Raw genomic sequence first — 13,984 nt, 5'->3', positions numbered from 1 at the left:
ACATCCAGAACAAGCATTTTCACTTTCATTTCACTTTTTTGGACTCTTCTGACTTGCCTGCTCCCCCTAAGGGACAGACCTTCAAAAGTTAACTACTGGGTATACTGGGGTCCTATTTAACCTTGCTTGGAGCTATGGGTTTGTTTTTTCTCAAGACTGAAGTTTGTATTAAATTCTTGTACTTAATACAGTTTACCTGGTTCTCTGAAATATTTTGATCTTGAGCCCCGTTTTCTGTCCTGGGTTCGGCAGGAGTGTCTTGCAACCATGGACTTGACTATGGCAGCTGTTGTGTGTGAACCCCCAGTAAGAGAAAGACAGTTGGACCTCTGAGTTGATGACTGAGGCAGGGAACATGCTGGAGAGGAAAAGTCAGATGGGAAGACTCCCATGCTCTTCCCCAAAGGCAAGGTATTTGCCAGGAAAGTGGTAAGTATAAAGGTCTGTGTTTCTTTTCTTACACTGGCAAGAAATTAATTTCTGTTACTTCCTTTTTAAGAATTTCCATAGAAATTATCCTTGAGTCAGAATGTCTTCCCTATAATTAAGCTAAATCCCTTACCTTTATTAAAGTCTATAGTTTCTGACCATTTCTTCTTTCCTCTTCTTCTCATGTCTCCAGGCCAGCATGGGAGTCTTAACAGCCCAGATGACGAGTCTACAGGGACTGAATGATACAGCCAGCACCTTCTCTCCTTGCCCCAGTTGTGTACTGACTAAAGAAAGTCGCCTTCGCCTGGATGAATTAAAGGAATATTCCTGAAAGCTCTTCCATTACATATTAAACAGCATCTTCCCCAAGTAGGGAGGAAAAAAAGGAGGATTTCACCAAGGTAAATTAACAAGACTGTTTCCTGGATGCATGTGGTTCTATTTCCAGATACTCCTGAGGCAGTCTGGGAAAAACCTGGGGTCTTTGTTTTTACTTTTAAGGGGGAAAAAGACATCAGTCACTGACTTACCTAATTTGGCACCTTTCCCAAGAACCCGTCCCAGGAGATGCCTGAACTTCCTGGATATCTCACCGGCCTATCAGGGAGTAGCAAGCACTGTTATCCCATGCCTTCCGCAAAGCCATTCTGTGGCGAATAAAACACAGTGGATTTTGTTTTGAACCAAAGTTGAACCCGAAAAACTTCAATGAAGTAGTCCCTGGGGCTAGAACGCGGGAGAGTCAATCAGCAGGCGGCTGTGGTCTGTGGTGGGGGGTGGCTTGCTTCTGGACTTAGAATGCTTTGGGGTTTTTGAGCGACTGTGGCTTTCTTGGCCTTCGGGTGTGGACGACGTGTGTCTGGGAACATGTGAGGCAGCACTGAGCCCTCACGGTGGGTACAGAACATTTCTTCATGGTTTTCAGTGTCTGGCAGAAACTGGTTGATAAGTTGTCCTTGGTACAAAGTAAATCTGAGGAAGGAGAGAAAAATAAGAAAAACAACATAAAAAAAGAAAGATTATCCTTTGTAAGTGAATGAGCACAACTTCTATGAATGGAAGATGTTACAGGTCTACCCAGAAAGGCTTCGTAGTAATTCATAGTAATTGACACCCCCTGAATGGTGATTATGGAACAGACAGGGTACAAAGTGTTTGTGTTAAACTGAATTATCAGTCACAGTGCTTCACTCCTGTGCAACACAGCTCCATATACGTTCCCACCCTTGCCATGGCGGCCTGGTCGGGGGTGAACACTTCATGGCTTGACTTTGGCTTCAGTCCAATACTTGCTTTGGACAATGTGGTATCAGTAGGGATGATCCCTATGGGGCCTTGGGAAGTGCAATGTGGTGAACCCGTCCTGATGAGCTTCTGCTGTCCCCAGGAGGAGGACCTGGTTCGTGCAGCTAGTGGACCGCGGAGGATGGGAGACACAGGGAGCAAACCTAGACAGAACCTTCGGCTTGCAGCCAAGGCCAACCAAGGCCAAGCTAGGTTAGCCGAACCTTAGCTGACCCACAGGTGTGAGCTAACCACCCATGATTGTCGTTTTAAGGCCCTGGGTTTAGAGGTGTTTGGCTCTGCAGTATTTTCATGCGATCATTGAATGCAATGTTTCACAAGCACTGCTTTCCGTAATCTCCCCAGCAGGGCCATCAGGCCAACAGGAGTTTTTCCATTATTACAAATGAGGACGGTGAGCCCTATAGAAGTTAAGGTCCTGCACGATGTTCCCCAGCTGGTAAGGGGCATAGTCAGAGCTAAACAGAGACAATGTTGACTCTAGAGCTTATGCTTTTACCAGTCATATCATTCAAAGCACCAGATGATAACCCAGCTAGCTGACTAGCCAGTGGATTCTGAGCAGAGGATACAGATGTATGAAATGTATCACTGCCCTCCAGAAATGGACCGTGTAGGTGAAAGAACAAAAACATATGTAGATAATTCCCACAACAAGCAAACAGTGAGCTACCTAAAGTGTAATCCTTGTTCTACTCTGACAGGTCTAAGCAAGTAAGTCCCTCATTGTTTTTTCTCGCCCTTGGCCCTGATTTCTTTATCCCACGAGGTGGGGACTTTCTCAGGGACCACCAGCACACATATTCTGGGAGCGGTACTCAGACTGGACTAGTCCACGGACTCTTGAGCTGGAAGAAACTCACTAAGGCCCCGAAGAGCAGATTTTCCTTCTCTAAAGTGAAATTGTTTCAAAGTTTGCTGAGTGCCTCTCCGAGCTCTGGTTGCCTTGCTTTTTCTTTTTTACAGAAGAGATTTGAATAGTTTTGAAGAAAAACTTTTTTCACAAATTGAAGTAATATCCTCTTTATCCAAAAACCATGAAGGTATTTTTTCCTCTTTATGGTTTTTTTTGTGTGTTTTTTTTTTTTTTTTTTTTCACTCTCAGGTCATGAAGGCAAAAAAAAAAAGAAAAAGAAAAAAGAACTTTTAATCTCCTCAGACCTCATCATTCCCTTGACACCACCTTGTTTTTCTGTGAAGAAACAAAAACGTATTTGATTAGCTGTCAGAGTCCTATTTTGTTTGCAGGTTCGAACAGCAGTTGGGATTTGGTAACACACAGTGTTTGTAGAACCCAAAAGGTCTTCACTGTGGATTCTTTTATTCTTCAGGCCTCTTCTTTAAGCCTATTATAAAATCCAATTGCTCCTAAAATCCACAGGGAAGTTTCTTAGGTGTTCTGCTTCAGAAGGCGTACGTGTTTCAGCCAACGATTCCTACCGTGACTTCTGGGCCAGGTATTGTGTGGGTTGCTGTTCAGAGTGATGTGAGAATTCCCTTCTAGGCTGCTGGCTTTGGAGCAGGACCAGCATGGGTGCCTGGTGGCACAGACCTGCTCCAATTTCTTAACTAGCATCTCCTGAAGCCCTTGTGGGTGGTGGCTGGAGGAGAGTCAGGCGGCATAACTCTCTGCCCCACAACTCCCCTGACGTGAGTATGGGAGTGCTCTGGGGCTACTTTAGCAGAGGAAGAAGACAGAGGCAGTGTCAAAGGTCAGCCTGCCTTCCATCTCTTCATGAAGCTTCTTTTGGCCATGCTGGCCCACATGGATCCCTGCTGTTTCAGTCTCCAAACTTGCATTATTATGTAATATTTGTTCAAACATGGTACTACATTCTATCTTGAACTGTTCTGTAAATGGTGGTATGAGCCTTTTCTGCTAAGGCTCTAGTGTGATCTCTCGAGGGTGTCTACCATTCTAAAAAAGGCTTCCTAGAGGTTCCCAAAGTTCTTACCTGTTGTGGGCTGAACTGCATCCTCCAAAGTTTAAGTGTCCCCCAAAGTGGCAGTGGCATATGTGAATGTGACCTTATGTGGAAATGTTTTTCTTTTTCTTTTTTTAAAGATTTTATTTATTTGACAGAGAGAGAGAGACAGTGAGAGAGGGAACACAAGCAGGGGGAGTGGGAGAGGGAGAAGCGGGCTTCCCACTGAGCAAGGAGTCTGATGTGGGGCTCAATCCCAGGAACCTGGGATCATGATTTGAGCTGAAGACAGATGCTTAACAACTGAGCCACCTAGGGGCCCCACATGGAAACAGTTCTTTGAAGGTGTAATAATGATGTAAAATAAGATGAGGTCAGAATAGCGTGGGCCCTTAATCCTTAATAATGACTAGTGTCCTTATAAGAAGAGGAGGAGAGACCGGTATACACAGTGAAGAGAAAGCCACGGGAATACCCTGACATCAGAGGGAAGCTGGCCCTGTGCAGACAGAGCGAGAGACTGAAGTGACCCAGCTACACGCCAAGGAAAGCCAGGGACTGCCAGCAACGAAGAGAGGCTAAGACAGAGAGCACGGCCCTATCGAGACTTTGATTTCAAGAAGTGTGAGAAGTGTGAGAACACATTTTTGTTGCTTTCAGCTTTGTAGCTCTTGGTAGCCGGGTACAGTAGCCCCAAGACAGTAATGCGCCTCTCCCTGTAACAATAATCATAACTGAAATACAACAGATTGTGCACTCACCCCACAGCAGGCCACATAATTCCTCTGTACTATTTCATTTGATCTACCTAGAAACGTACTTATAGGTATGGCTCTTCTTTTAAAAACTGAGGGTTCTGAAAAGGCTTAGTAACTGGCCCCATACTGCATAGCTGGTATGGAGTTGTGACCGGGATCCGAATGTTGCTTCAGGCAAGGTTCCCAGGGTGCCACTAAGGGAATGAAGCTCTTGTACTGGCGATGGGGGATGAGGTGGGAAGGGGGCCACATGGACAGATCTTCCTTGAACACAGCCTCTTCCCTGGCTCCACACAGGCCCCCAGCTGTCAGGTTAGGTGACATGTCCGTGTGGGACAGACGGAGGCTCAACCATGCCTTGTGTTCTTGCCTGATCTTGCCTGAACCATGACAGAAGGAAGCCTGCTTTTCAATGGTCCTCAGAATCCTGGGAGCATGCTGGGTCCTGGGGTCCTCCTGCTCGAGAATGGGGCACTCGAAGGAAGAACGGATGTGGTGGCCTAAATGGGGAGCCTGTGTTCCAGGCCCACGTTGAGCAGCTCATTTAGACAATGACGTGAGCCCAGCATTGTGGCATGGCTTGACTGCACAGTTCTCTTTCTTATTATAAAACAATGAAGGCTTGTTGTGTTCATCAGCACACTGGATTCCAGCCGAAGCACACACAATGCTTATAATTAGGGGCAACTTGGAGAGGAGATCCCAATTTGGCTCTGCCGGTTCAACAGAAACCAAGCTTGGAAATTTAAAGGGACAGTTAAAAGCTTGTTTCTTTGTTGTCAGCCGTGTCTAGGCTGAAAGGATAATATTTGGCCCACAAAAGAAAGTTGAAAAACAATTTCAATATTGCTGACAAATACAGTTTCTGTAAGAGTTTGGGTTCCTTGAGGCCAGGAGCTGTATTTTACTTATTTCTGTAGCCTCAGTTTTTAAGCACTTGTCTAGGACATATCTTGTGATCCTTTATATTTGCTGAATAAATGAAAACATGAAATCCTATTCATCTGAAAGAATATTCCAGAATAGAAAGTTTGCCGACTCAAATGTTCATTTGTACCAACTCGGGGTCTATGTACTGTCCTTATTACTTTCCTTATTCTTTTTCTTGCCTTCTCTACCCCTCATTCCTTAAATTTAAAACAAAACAAAAAAACAACAACCAACCTAGGAATAGTGGTGTGTGTATGAGTTTTGCTTTTGTTTTTTTAATCATTATGAATGTAATGCCTAGAATATACCTGATAGTAAATATTTCTGGATAAATTAAAAAATACCTTAACCTACTTAGGGTTTTACTATGTAGTCTCTACTATGGAAATGGTAGTTCTGATTTAGAATTTAAATCATTAACAACTCAGATGGCATCTAAAGGAAATAAAATGGCCTGGAAGAAAGCAAACTTTACGTGGAATTCATATCTGATCTTGTAAGATGGACACAGGGCATATGTGTATTGTGCTGGCTGGCGGCTGACAAGATTCCAGGCACTAAATGACTTATTTTCAAAGCATTTTAGAGGACATGAGGGTAAGGGTGGGTGGTGGGTTTTTAAAATCAAGGAATTTCTTGATGCTACTCTTCATGTTGTTTCTATATGAGTAAGCATGGCTCGACCTTCAAGAGAAGCTCATAATTAACTTTTGTTGCCCTGATAATTGTTGATGAGTGGAATTCGTTGCTATTTATATCTGTTGCCAGCCAGCTGTTAGTCGTCATCTTCTCAGTGTGAGATTTCAAGAGAAGTCATACCAAGTATGCATTTGACCTGGTTCTGATTATTGAAGATTGCACTGTCCAGCAATCAAACAGTTAAAGACCATCTACTTAGGGTGCCTGGGTGGCTCAGTTGGTTGGGTGACTGCCATCTGCTCAGGCCATGACCTTGGAGTCCCAGGATCGAGTCCCTCATCAGGCTCTCTGCTTGGCAGGGAGTCTGCTTCTCTCTCTGACCCTCCCCCTTCTCATGCTCTTTCTCATTCTCTCTCTCAAATAAATAAATAAAATCTTTTTAAAAAAAGACCATCTATGTAGAATTTAAAAATAAGAGCCCATAACACTGGACGTGGTCAACGAGGACTATATTGTGGCTTCAATTATGTAAAAATCAACACAACACTAATGGGTTCTATAACCTTAACATTTTAAAAACATGGTACAATAGAAGGTTATGAGATGACATGAAAGGAAGAGGGTCTCAAATTTGCCCTTTGGCTTCTCAAACTTTCATGTGCACAAATCACCTGGGAATCTTGTTTAAATGCAGATTCTGATTCAGCAGGTCTGCGGTGAGGCCTGAGATCCTGTGCATCTAACAAGCTCCCAGGTGAGGCCAAGGCAGCCAGTCCACAGACCACATTTTGAGTAGTAAGAATCTGGAAAGCTAAAAGTTAGTTATACCTCTGAAAATAAGCCCTAGCAGCTTTTCTTAAGAGTTTCAAGTAAGGTCCATGATAGCCATCCTCAAATGTAATTTGGTCAGAAAGTAACTGCACATGATAATCACTTCTACAGCATTTTCTCCCTCAGTGTATTGCATTCAGAATTTCCAGCTCAAAACTCCCTTGTGGTCTTCCCATCTGTGTAGGAAACCAATCACAAGGCACTCCTACCTAAATGATTCATGGGCCTATCAACAAGCACATCCCAAACGGAACTCATTTCCTTTCTTCATTCCCAAACCCACTGTGGGCATAGGACGCCCAGAGAATGGTAGCCTCCTCTATTCAGTGGCCCACGTTGGAAATCTGGGCTCATCCTCCCTCTTCTTCCTCCAGGAACAGAGTCCTGCCACATCTCCCTGTCCATTGGCTCTTGAATCCACTTCCTTCTTTCCACCTGCACGTCTACTACCCCAGCTTATATCACATCTATCTCTGGCGCGGGGGACAGCTGCGTCTACAGAGTAGTCTTCCTTGTCTACCTTCCAATGGCAGCCAGCATGAAGTTCTCATCTCCACACCCTTGTCTAGAATATTCCAGTGCTCCTTTGCCCCTTCTGCCCTGAAGATAAAGTCCAAACTCATTGGCATGCTTCCTAAGCTCCAGTTTTCCCCTCCAGCCCTACCTTTTCTAACTTCCCTTGATCTTCAGGGAGCTTGAGTTAGGCTTCTGCGCCATGACCTTGTATTCTTCCTGATTACTGAAGAAACCGAAAGCCTTTCCAGGAACCTCCTGCCTGACCCGTCTACTCATCCTTTACTTCCTCCACAGGCCTTCCCTGCTCTCCCCAGTTTGCAGTCAATGCCTTTCCAGGAACTCTTGTAACATCATTACTTCCCTTCTCAGAGTCGCTGGGTTGCGCTTTGTTTCTTGATTGACATTATGTTTACATGGAGTTGGTCAGGGTCTAGCAAATATGTGCTGAGGAAGAGCACGATTTGTCAACAAGCAACCTCTAGGGAAAATCTTCTCGGGTACGAACTCTAATGGTGGTCTCTGTGGAATACCAGCCCCCTCAGTCCTTGGAAGGAGGCGAGGAATAGATTAACAGACCACAGCCTTCACTACCTCTCATCCTGAAGAATCTTCAGAACACGACTACCACTGGGGACCACCAACATGATGGTTTTCAAGAGTTTTTCTCTTAGCTGCTGCTGTCTAGTAGTCAGCTCTTGAACGAGGGGCAGAGTAAATTCAGCCTGACTCTCTAAATCCCGATCTCAGGACTACATCTATAAGAGGCATTCTCTACTTTGTAACGGATGTAATTATCAAAAAAATCCTCTCTCCCTACCTAAAAACCTTCTCTCTAGGTTTTTAATTTAATTAAAAAAAACCCTCACATATCAGTGACGCCCCAGACACCAATGGAATAGACATTAGAATTCATGCTCGGACCTATTCAGAAAACTGTTAGTCTATTGAAATGAAGTAAGGTGCCCAAGGGAGGTAATCGAACTGGTTTGTTGACGGAATTTTTTTCTTTTCAAACCCACTCAATACCTGCTATTTAAAATCTTTACAATACCTCTAGAAGGCCTGTGTTATTATTCTCCTTAGAGCCAAAAGGAAAGAGGCTCAGAGCATTACATAACTTGCCAAGGTCACAGAGATAGAAAGGGGCTGCTATGGGACCCACACCCATTGCTGTCTGATTCCAACACTGGATTCCTTCCACCCCCGAGAGGCCTGTGAAGAGAAGGTGACCTGGTCTGAGACTCCGGCTCTGCCATCAGCCCTCCATGTGCTCACGAACAGGCCTCTTAACCTTTCCAGGTTGGAGTTCAACACACTTAACATGACAAAGGTGACCACAGGTCATTCAACCTGGGAAGCTTTCTGAAAGTGGAGGTTGGATATAGCAGACAACACGATGCTCCCCTGCTCAGGTCTCCCTCCTCAGATTTGTTGGTCCACTTTCATGTGTCACCCCCTCACCCCCTTCCCCAGTGCCAGCATCCCTGTTCTTCAACTGCTAATACCCAGAGACGCTGGCTCTTTTGGAGGAGTGCCCGCAGTGTCTGCTGGAGCTCATTTGTCTCTCCATGTGGAGAGCTTTTAACCTGTGAATTCCCTTCCCCTGGGGTGGCCCTTGGCCGGTGGCTGAAAAGTGTGGGAGTGTGAAAGTCCAGCTCTGGGACCTCAGGAGCAGATGCATGACTTGCCCCCCGGAGCTCTCCTGTGGGACCAGGCTGAAGCAGCAGCCTGGCTGTGATTTCTCCCTCTTCTGTCCTGCTGCCCCTATTCCCCTCACGATCTCCCTTGGGAGCTTTTCTGAAATAGATCCCTTGCACCGAATCTGCACCTCAGAGCTGTTTCTGTGGCACCTGAGCTAAGCCGTTAGTGCAGCATTGACAGAGAGGGCCGCTCGGCCCCTGGCCAGTTTCCTGAGAAGGACGGGCGTATCTCTCAGACATTTCTGACAAAGCAGAAGAGATTCTCATCTGTGTAGGATGACATCAGTCTGAGTGCTCTCTGAGGCAGGAAAATATAGGAGATAATCCCTAAAGGAATTAGAGTCAAACCTCACCAAATTGATAGCTTGCTTTGAGTGGAGCTGGCTGGCCTCTTCAGCATGAAGATTCCTGGCGCCAAAGGGGACTAAAACCATCCACAATGAATTCACACGGGACACCTTATTTATGAAAAGCTCTCGCCCTGCCTGGCAGTCATTCATTCACCCACCATCACTCTTCTTGCAGGCCTCTTGGCTACATTTTCGGAATTCTGGAGGTTTGGGCTCGTGATCACACAGGCATCGGTCTTCAGTCATATTGTCCTCTGAGGAGACACAATGGACGGTCCTCTTCTGAAAGCCACCCCCACAGGAAGCGGTGCACTGAAAGAGAGGGGCGCACGGAGAGTCACAAGTCTTCCCCACGGCACGACGGGAGCTCTAACGCCACTGTGCTCAGGCAGGGGAAAGTCTCCATGACCAGGCATCGTCTTGAAGGAGTCAGGGAATAAAGCACTAGTCATCTGGAAATGTGAATTGTGGAGGAGTCTACACTACTGACTGTGGACTGAATTCGGCTTAATTTACTATGGGGTTCCCTGAAGAATGTGGACAAAGGTGGAACAGCAGGAAAAAACAGAACAAAATTTCGTGTCTAGGTCCTGGTGCCTCAGAAATCCAGCTTCTCTGCACTCGTTTTGATTTGGGGCTGGGAATCAGATGTGAGGAAAGAGAAATGAGAGAGGAAAACCATGGAGGGATGGAGAAAGAACGTGGAATGGGCCCAGCTCGATCTTGTTGTGGCCTCAAGCCACACAGGCAAGAGGGCACCACAGGGTCGTGAAGCAGCTGCCCACAAGCCGAAAGGAGTTCTCTGGACTGCAAAAGTGGCCTGTGATTCCTGGGGCTGTGAGAATCTTTGTCTGTACTTAACACATATACTCTTGGAAAAAAAAAAAAGTCTTTTTATTGTGTATATCTGTAGAACATAAAATCCACTCTTTTAGCTGTTTTTAAGTATAGCATCCAGTGCCTTAAAAGCGCATTCTCACTGTTGTGCAATCATCACCTCTATCCATCTCTAGAACTTTCTCATCTTTCCAAATTGAAACACTGTTTCCATTAAATAAGAACTCCTCCGTCTCCCAGCCCCAGCCTTAGCCCCTGGCAACCACCATTCTATTTTTTGTATCTATGAATTTGACCTTTGTAGATACCTCATCTAAGTGGGATCATACGATATTTGTTCTTTGGTCCTTGCTGATTTCAATTAGTGTAAAGTCTCCAAGATTCCTGTACATTATAGCAAGCGCCAGAATTTCTTTTAAGGTGGAATGATATTCCATTGTCTGTTTATACCACACTTTGTTTATCCATTCATCTATCGATGGATACTTGAGTTGCTTCCACATTTTGGCTATTGTGGACCCCAGATACTCCAATGATTAACATCTATTTCACGTTTTATTACTTTTAGCCTTTTCTTTCTTATATAATCAAAACCTCCCAGAGGGCAGAAACCAGTAAGAAACAACTACTGAGTTGATCCCGAGGAAATAGAAGTGTGCAACAGAGGCCAGTGGGAAGAACAAGGGAAGTTAATCAGCCAGAGTCTGGCAAAGAGTCCTGGACCAGGATTCCAGAGATGGGCTTTTCCACTTACTTTACATTGTCCTGGATCATTTACTCAACTTCTCACTTTCTTTCTCTGTAAAATAATGCTGTTAGATAAAGTAAATGACTTCCTTTCCTGTTCTCTTCTCCTAAGGGTCTGATGGAACCAGGCTGGGCTGGTTCTGGGTGCTGAAGTGCTCTAGGCCATCTTGGGCCGGACAGATGAAGATGAAAAACTAATTTCAAGCCAAGCACAAAAATAAGCAGATAGGTCTCGGTCCATGCATTTATTACTCAAAGAAAATGACTTGTGAGTAAAGAAGATGCATGAATTTATGTTGTACTTTATTGGAGGATTAAGCAGGAACCATGGTGGCTAATTTGGGTTTTGTTAATGGTAGTAATGCTGTGAGTTTGGGGTTTTAGAGAGAAGCTACACCTCTCTCCATGCTCAGTTCCGCTTCTTTGGAACCAGCAACAATAGGGAATCTTGGTATAGAACTGAGCATCCCAAAATAAGGATGGGGCTAATGCTGATTAGTTGTAACTCCATGCTAGTCTCATTCAGTCCTGGATGCCTATTCAATTAGAGCCCTGGGTTTCTCTTCAGCTTAAACTGGCCTGTTTGGAAATGTTGATTCCCAGGGTTCAGCAGGTGACTAGCAAAGATTCACCTGTGAGAAGCTATAAATCTCTGGTTTGCTACTACTCAGCCAACATGGATGGCATGGAGAACTATGAAGAGGAGGAACCACTAGATGTCTTAAAACTAATGCAAGCATCTTCACTGAATAATTTTCTTGCACTTACTACTAATATAGGGTAGGCCCAGTTGTAAGTGCACAGGAGATATCCTTGAGTTCAGTCATGGTAACAACCATGGAAAGTCAGATTTGTTTTCTGCTTCTGCTGATGTAGAAACAGGTCCTCCTCTCTCCTGACTTTCCTTTGTCTTGTAGCATTTAACGGGCATGGAGACCTATGTCTTCCAAATCTGAAAATATTCTTCTACTAATTCTTTGACCACCTCATTTCTATCTCATCTCCATTCTCCCTTTTTGGAATATTATTTCGATATTGTATCTCCTGGTCTGATCCTCTACTTTTCTTATCTTTCATCATATTTTCTTTATGTCTTTGTTCTCCTTTTCTTGAGAGATTTCTCCACATTATTTTCCCAATCCTTCTATTTACTTTTTTTAACTTTTGCTATTCTAAAAAATTTTAAGTTTTTCTTATATTCTCTGAATACTCTTTTTATATAGCTGTACTAGGAAGCTAGGTCATGGATGTCATCTCTTGTTTCTCCGAAAAGATATAGTTTGTTGGGGGGAGAGAGGAGTTTGATGTTTCTTTCAAGGTCTCTGTTCCTTGGGGTTTCTTTTGTTCTGTTTTTTATTTTGTCCTTGGTGTGATAGATTTTTTTCAATGTCCAGTAATCCTAGGCTATTGACTTACGATGAGGTACCTGTGAGCTGACTGGAAGTTTCATGGGTGGCAGCACTTACTGAAAGGTAGCTTTATATAAGGTGATTGGGAAGAGATCTGTGTTGTGTGGGTTTTTTTTCTCTCGAGGCTAACTCTGTCCCCTGCCTTTGTGGAGCTCTATCGAGGAAAGGAGGACAGTATATACTGTGTATATTTTCACTTAATCAATGGTGAGAGAAGTTCTTTTGTCCTCACCAATCATGACTGATTCCAAGGTCTCTCTTGGTTTACTTCTCCAGCAAGAAGACTTCTATGCTGTGGTCAGGAAAGATCTTAAGAGCCAAATGTCTCTCTTTACAAACTTTCAACCAACTCTCATCCCCCAACCCCCAATCCCCTCCCATGTCCCCCCACCCCCCAACAGCTGCCTCAGAGAAAATTTCTGCTATGGACAGTTCTTGGCTTTCTCTACCATGCTAAGTCAACTTTAAGTTTGGCTATCTGCTTCTAGCTTCCAAAATTTTACTGACTCCTGCGATATTGTGCCTGTTCTCTTGTCTTTGTGGATTTGTGGCACTTTTAATTTTCACCTCTTCTATTTAATGCAGTTTGGGGAACAGAGGCAAATGTATATGTTCAACTCATCTGTATGTGTTACTTGCACTCTTACAATTTGTCTTTTTCACTTAATTATAGGTGCTGGAGGTCAAGAGCAATCCCAAAGCCTGGCTTGGTAGGTGTTGGCCACCCTTCAAGTCCCCTCATTTTTGACATGCACAAGTGATGACTTTCTGACCTATGGCTCTTCCAGGGAAACTTTAACTCATGTCCACTTGCAGGAGGCAGTTACCTCTAACTCGCTCTAAAGAAATTTTCAACTTCTGTTGTTAGAAAGTTTTACAACTCAGAAATATGGGTCTACCTCATTCTTAAAAGGGCTGAACTATAACAAATTAATAGACTGACCAGTTCTATCAGAGGATATTACGTTATTTTTAGGAATTGCTATTACAAACACTATGGCAATGAACATCTTTATTGTCACCTAGGATTATGTTTGATGGTATATTTGTGGGGAAAATTGTCACAGGTAGAACTGTTGGGTGAGTCTATGTATTTTAAGTTTTTCCATGATTTTAATGCTTTCTGCTCTAACTCCAGAAGATGATTATACTTGAAAAAATGTGCTGGAAATTGAAGAACAACAACTATACAAAACCTCATTTTACAACCTGGATGCTACCTAAGTGCCAAAATGAGAAGCAGACTGCATTCTTATAGGCAAAGGGGGCTGTTTTTGACAATTTCATCTTCTCAGTGAGTTCCCTAAGAGCAGGATATGCTTCACACATCATTACTGTAACATTTGCTGGGCTATCATTATCTTTCCTGCCAGAAAGAATATTGGTCAGCTTTCCTTTACAATGAACAATGAGGTACTAGATCCTCAGGGAATTGACAGACTTACAAACGTCCATCTGTAGTTGTTAATCTTCTGTGGGATTTTGTGTTCCTGAAGGGGGCCCAAATTTTTAACATGTTCATGATAGTTCATGTTACATCAATTATCTTCTAATGATCACATGTGATTTGGTTAGTGATCCTTATATTGTTATCCATGGTTCCAG

General features: G+C 43.9%; 1 protein-coding gene across 1 annotated transcript in view; it reads right to left on the bottom strand.

The window, feature by feature from the left end:
• Positions 1-1,225: 1,225 nt before the first annotated feature.
• LOC111141131 (A disintegrin and metalloproteinase with thrombospondin motifs 12-like) overlaps positions 1,226-13,984 on the bottom strand; it is a 291,198-nt gene continuing 278,439 nt past the window's right edge. The window contains exons 23-24 of the mRNA XM_022493477.1: positions 9,545-9,698; positions 1,226-1,404 (exon numbers count right to left, since the gene is read on the bottom strand). Of these exons, the coding sequence (XP_022349185.1) occupies positions 1,226-1,404; positions 9,545-9,698 (333 nt within the window). The remainder of the gene's footprint in view (positions 1,405-9,544; positions 9,699-13,984) is intronic.

The sequence above is a fragment of the Enhydra lutris genome, unplaced genomic scaffold, assembly GCF_002288905.1.
Source record: "Enhydra lutris kenyoni isolate GAN:26980312 unplaced genomic scaffold, ASM228890v2 scaffoldscaffold5, whole genome shotgun sequence".
In the NCBI taxonomy this organism is placed as follows: Eukaryota; Metazoa; Chordata; class Mammalia; order Carnivora; family Mustelidae; genus Enhydra; species Enhydra lutris.
The sequence above is the reverse complement of the archived record's forward strand: the minus strand, read 5'-3'. Positions and strand labels throughout refer to the sequence as shown.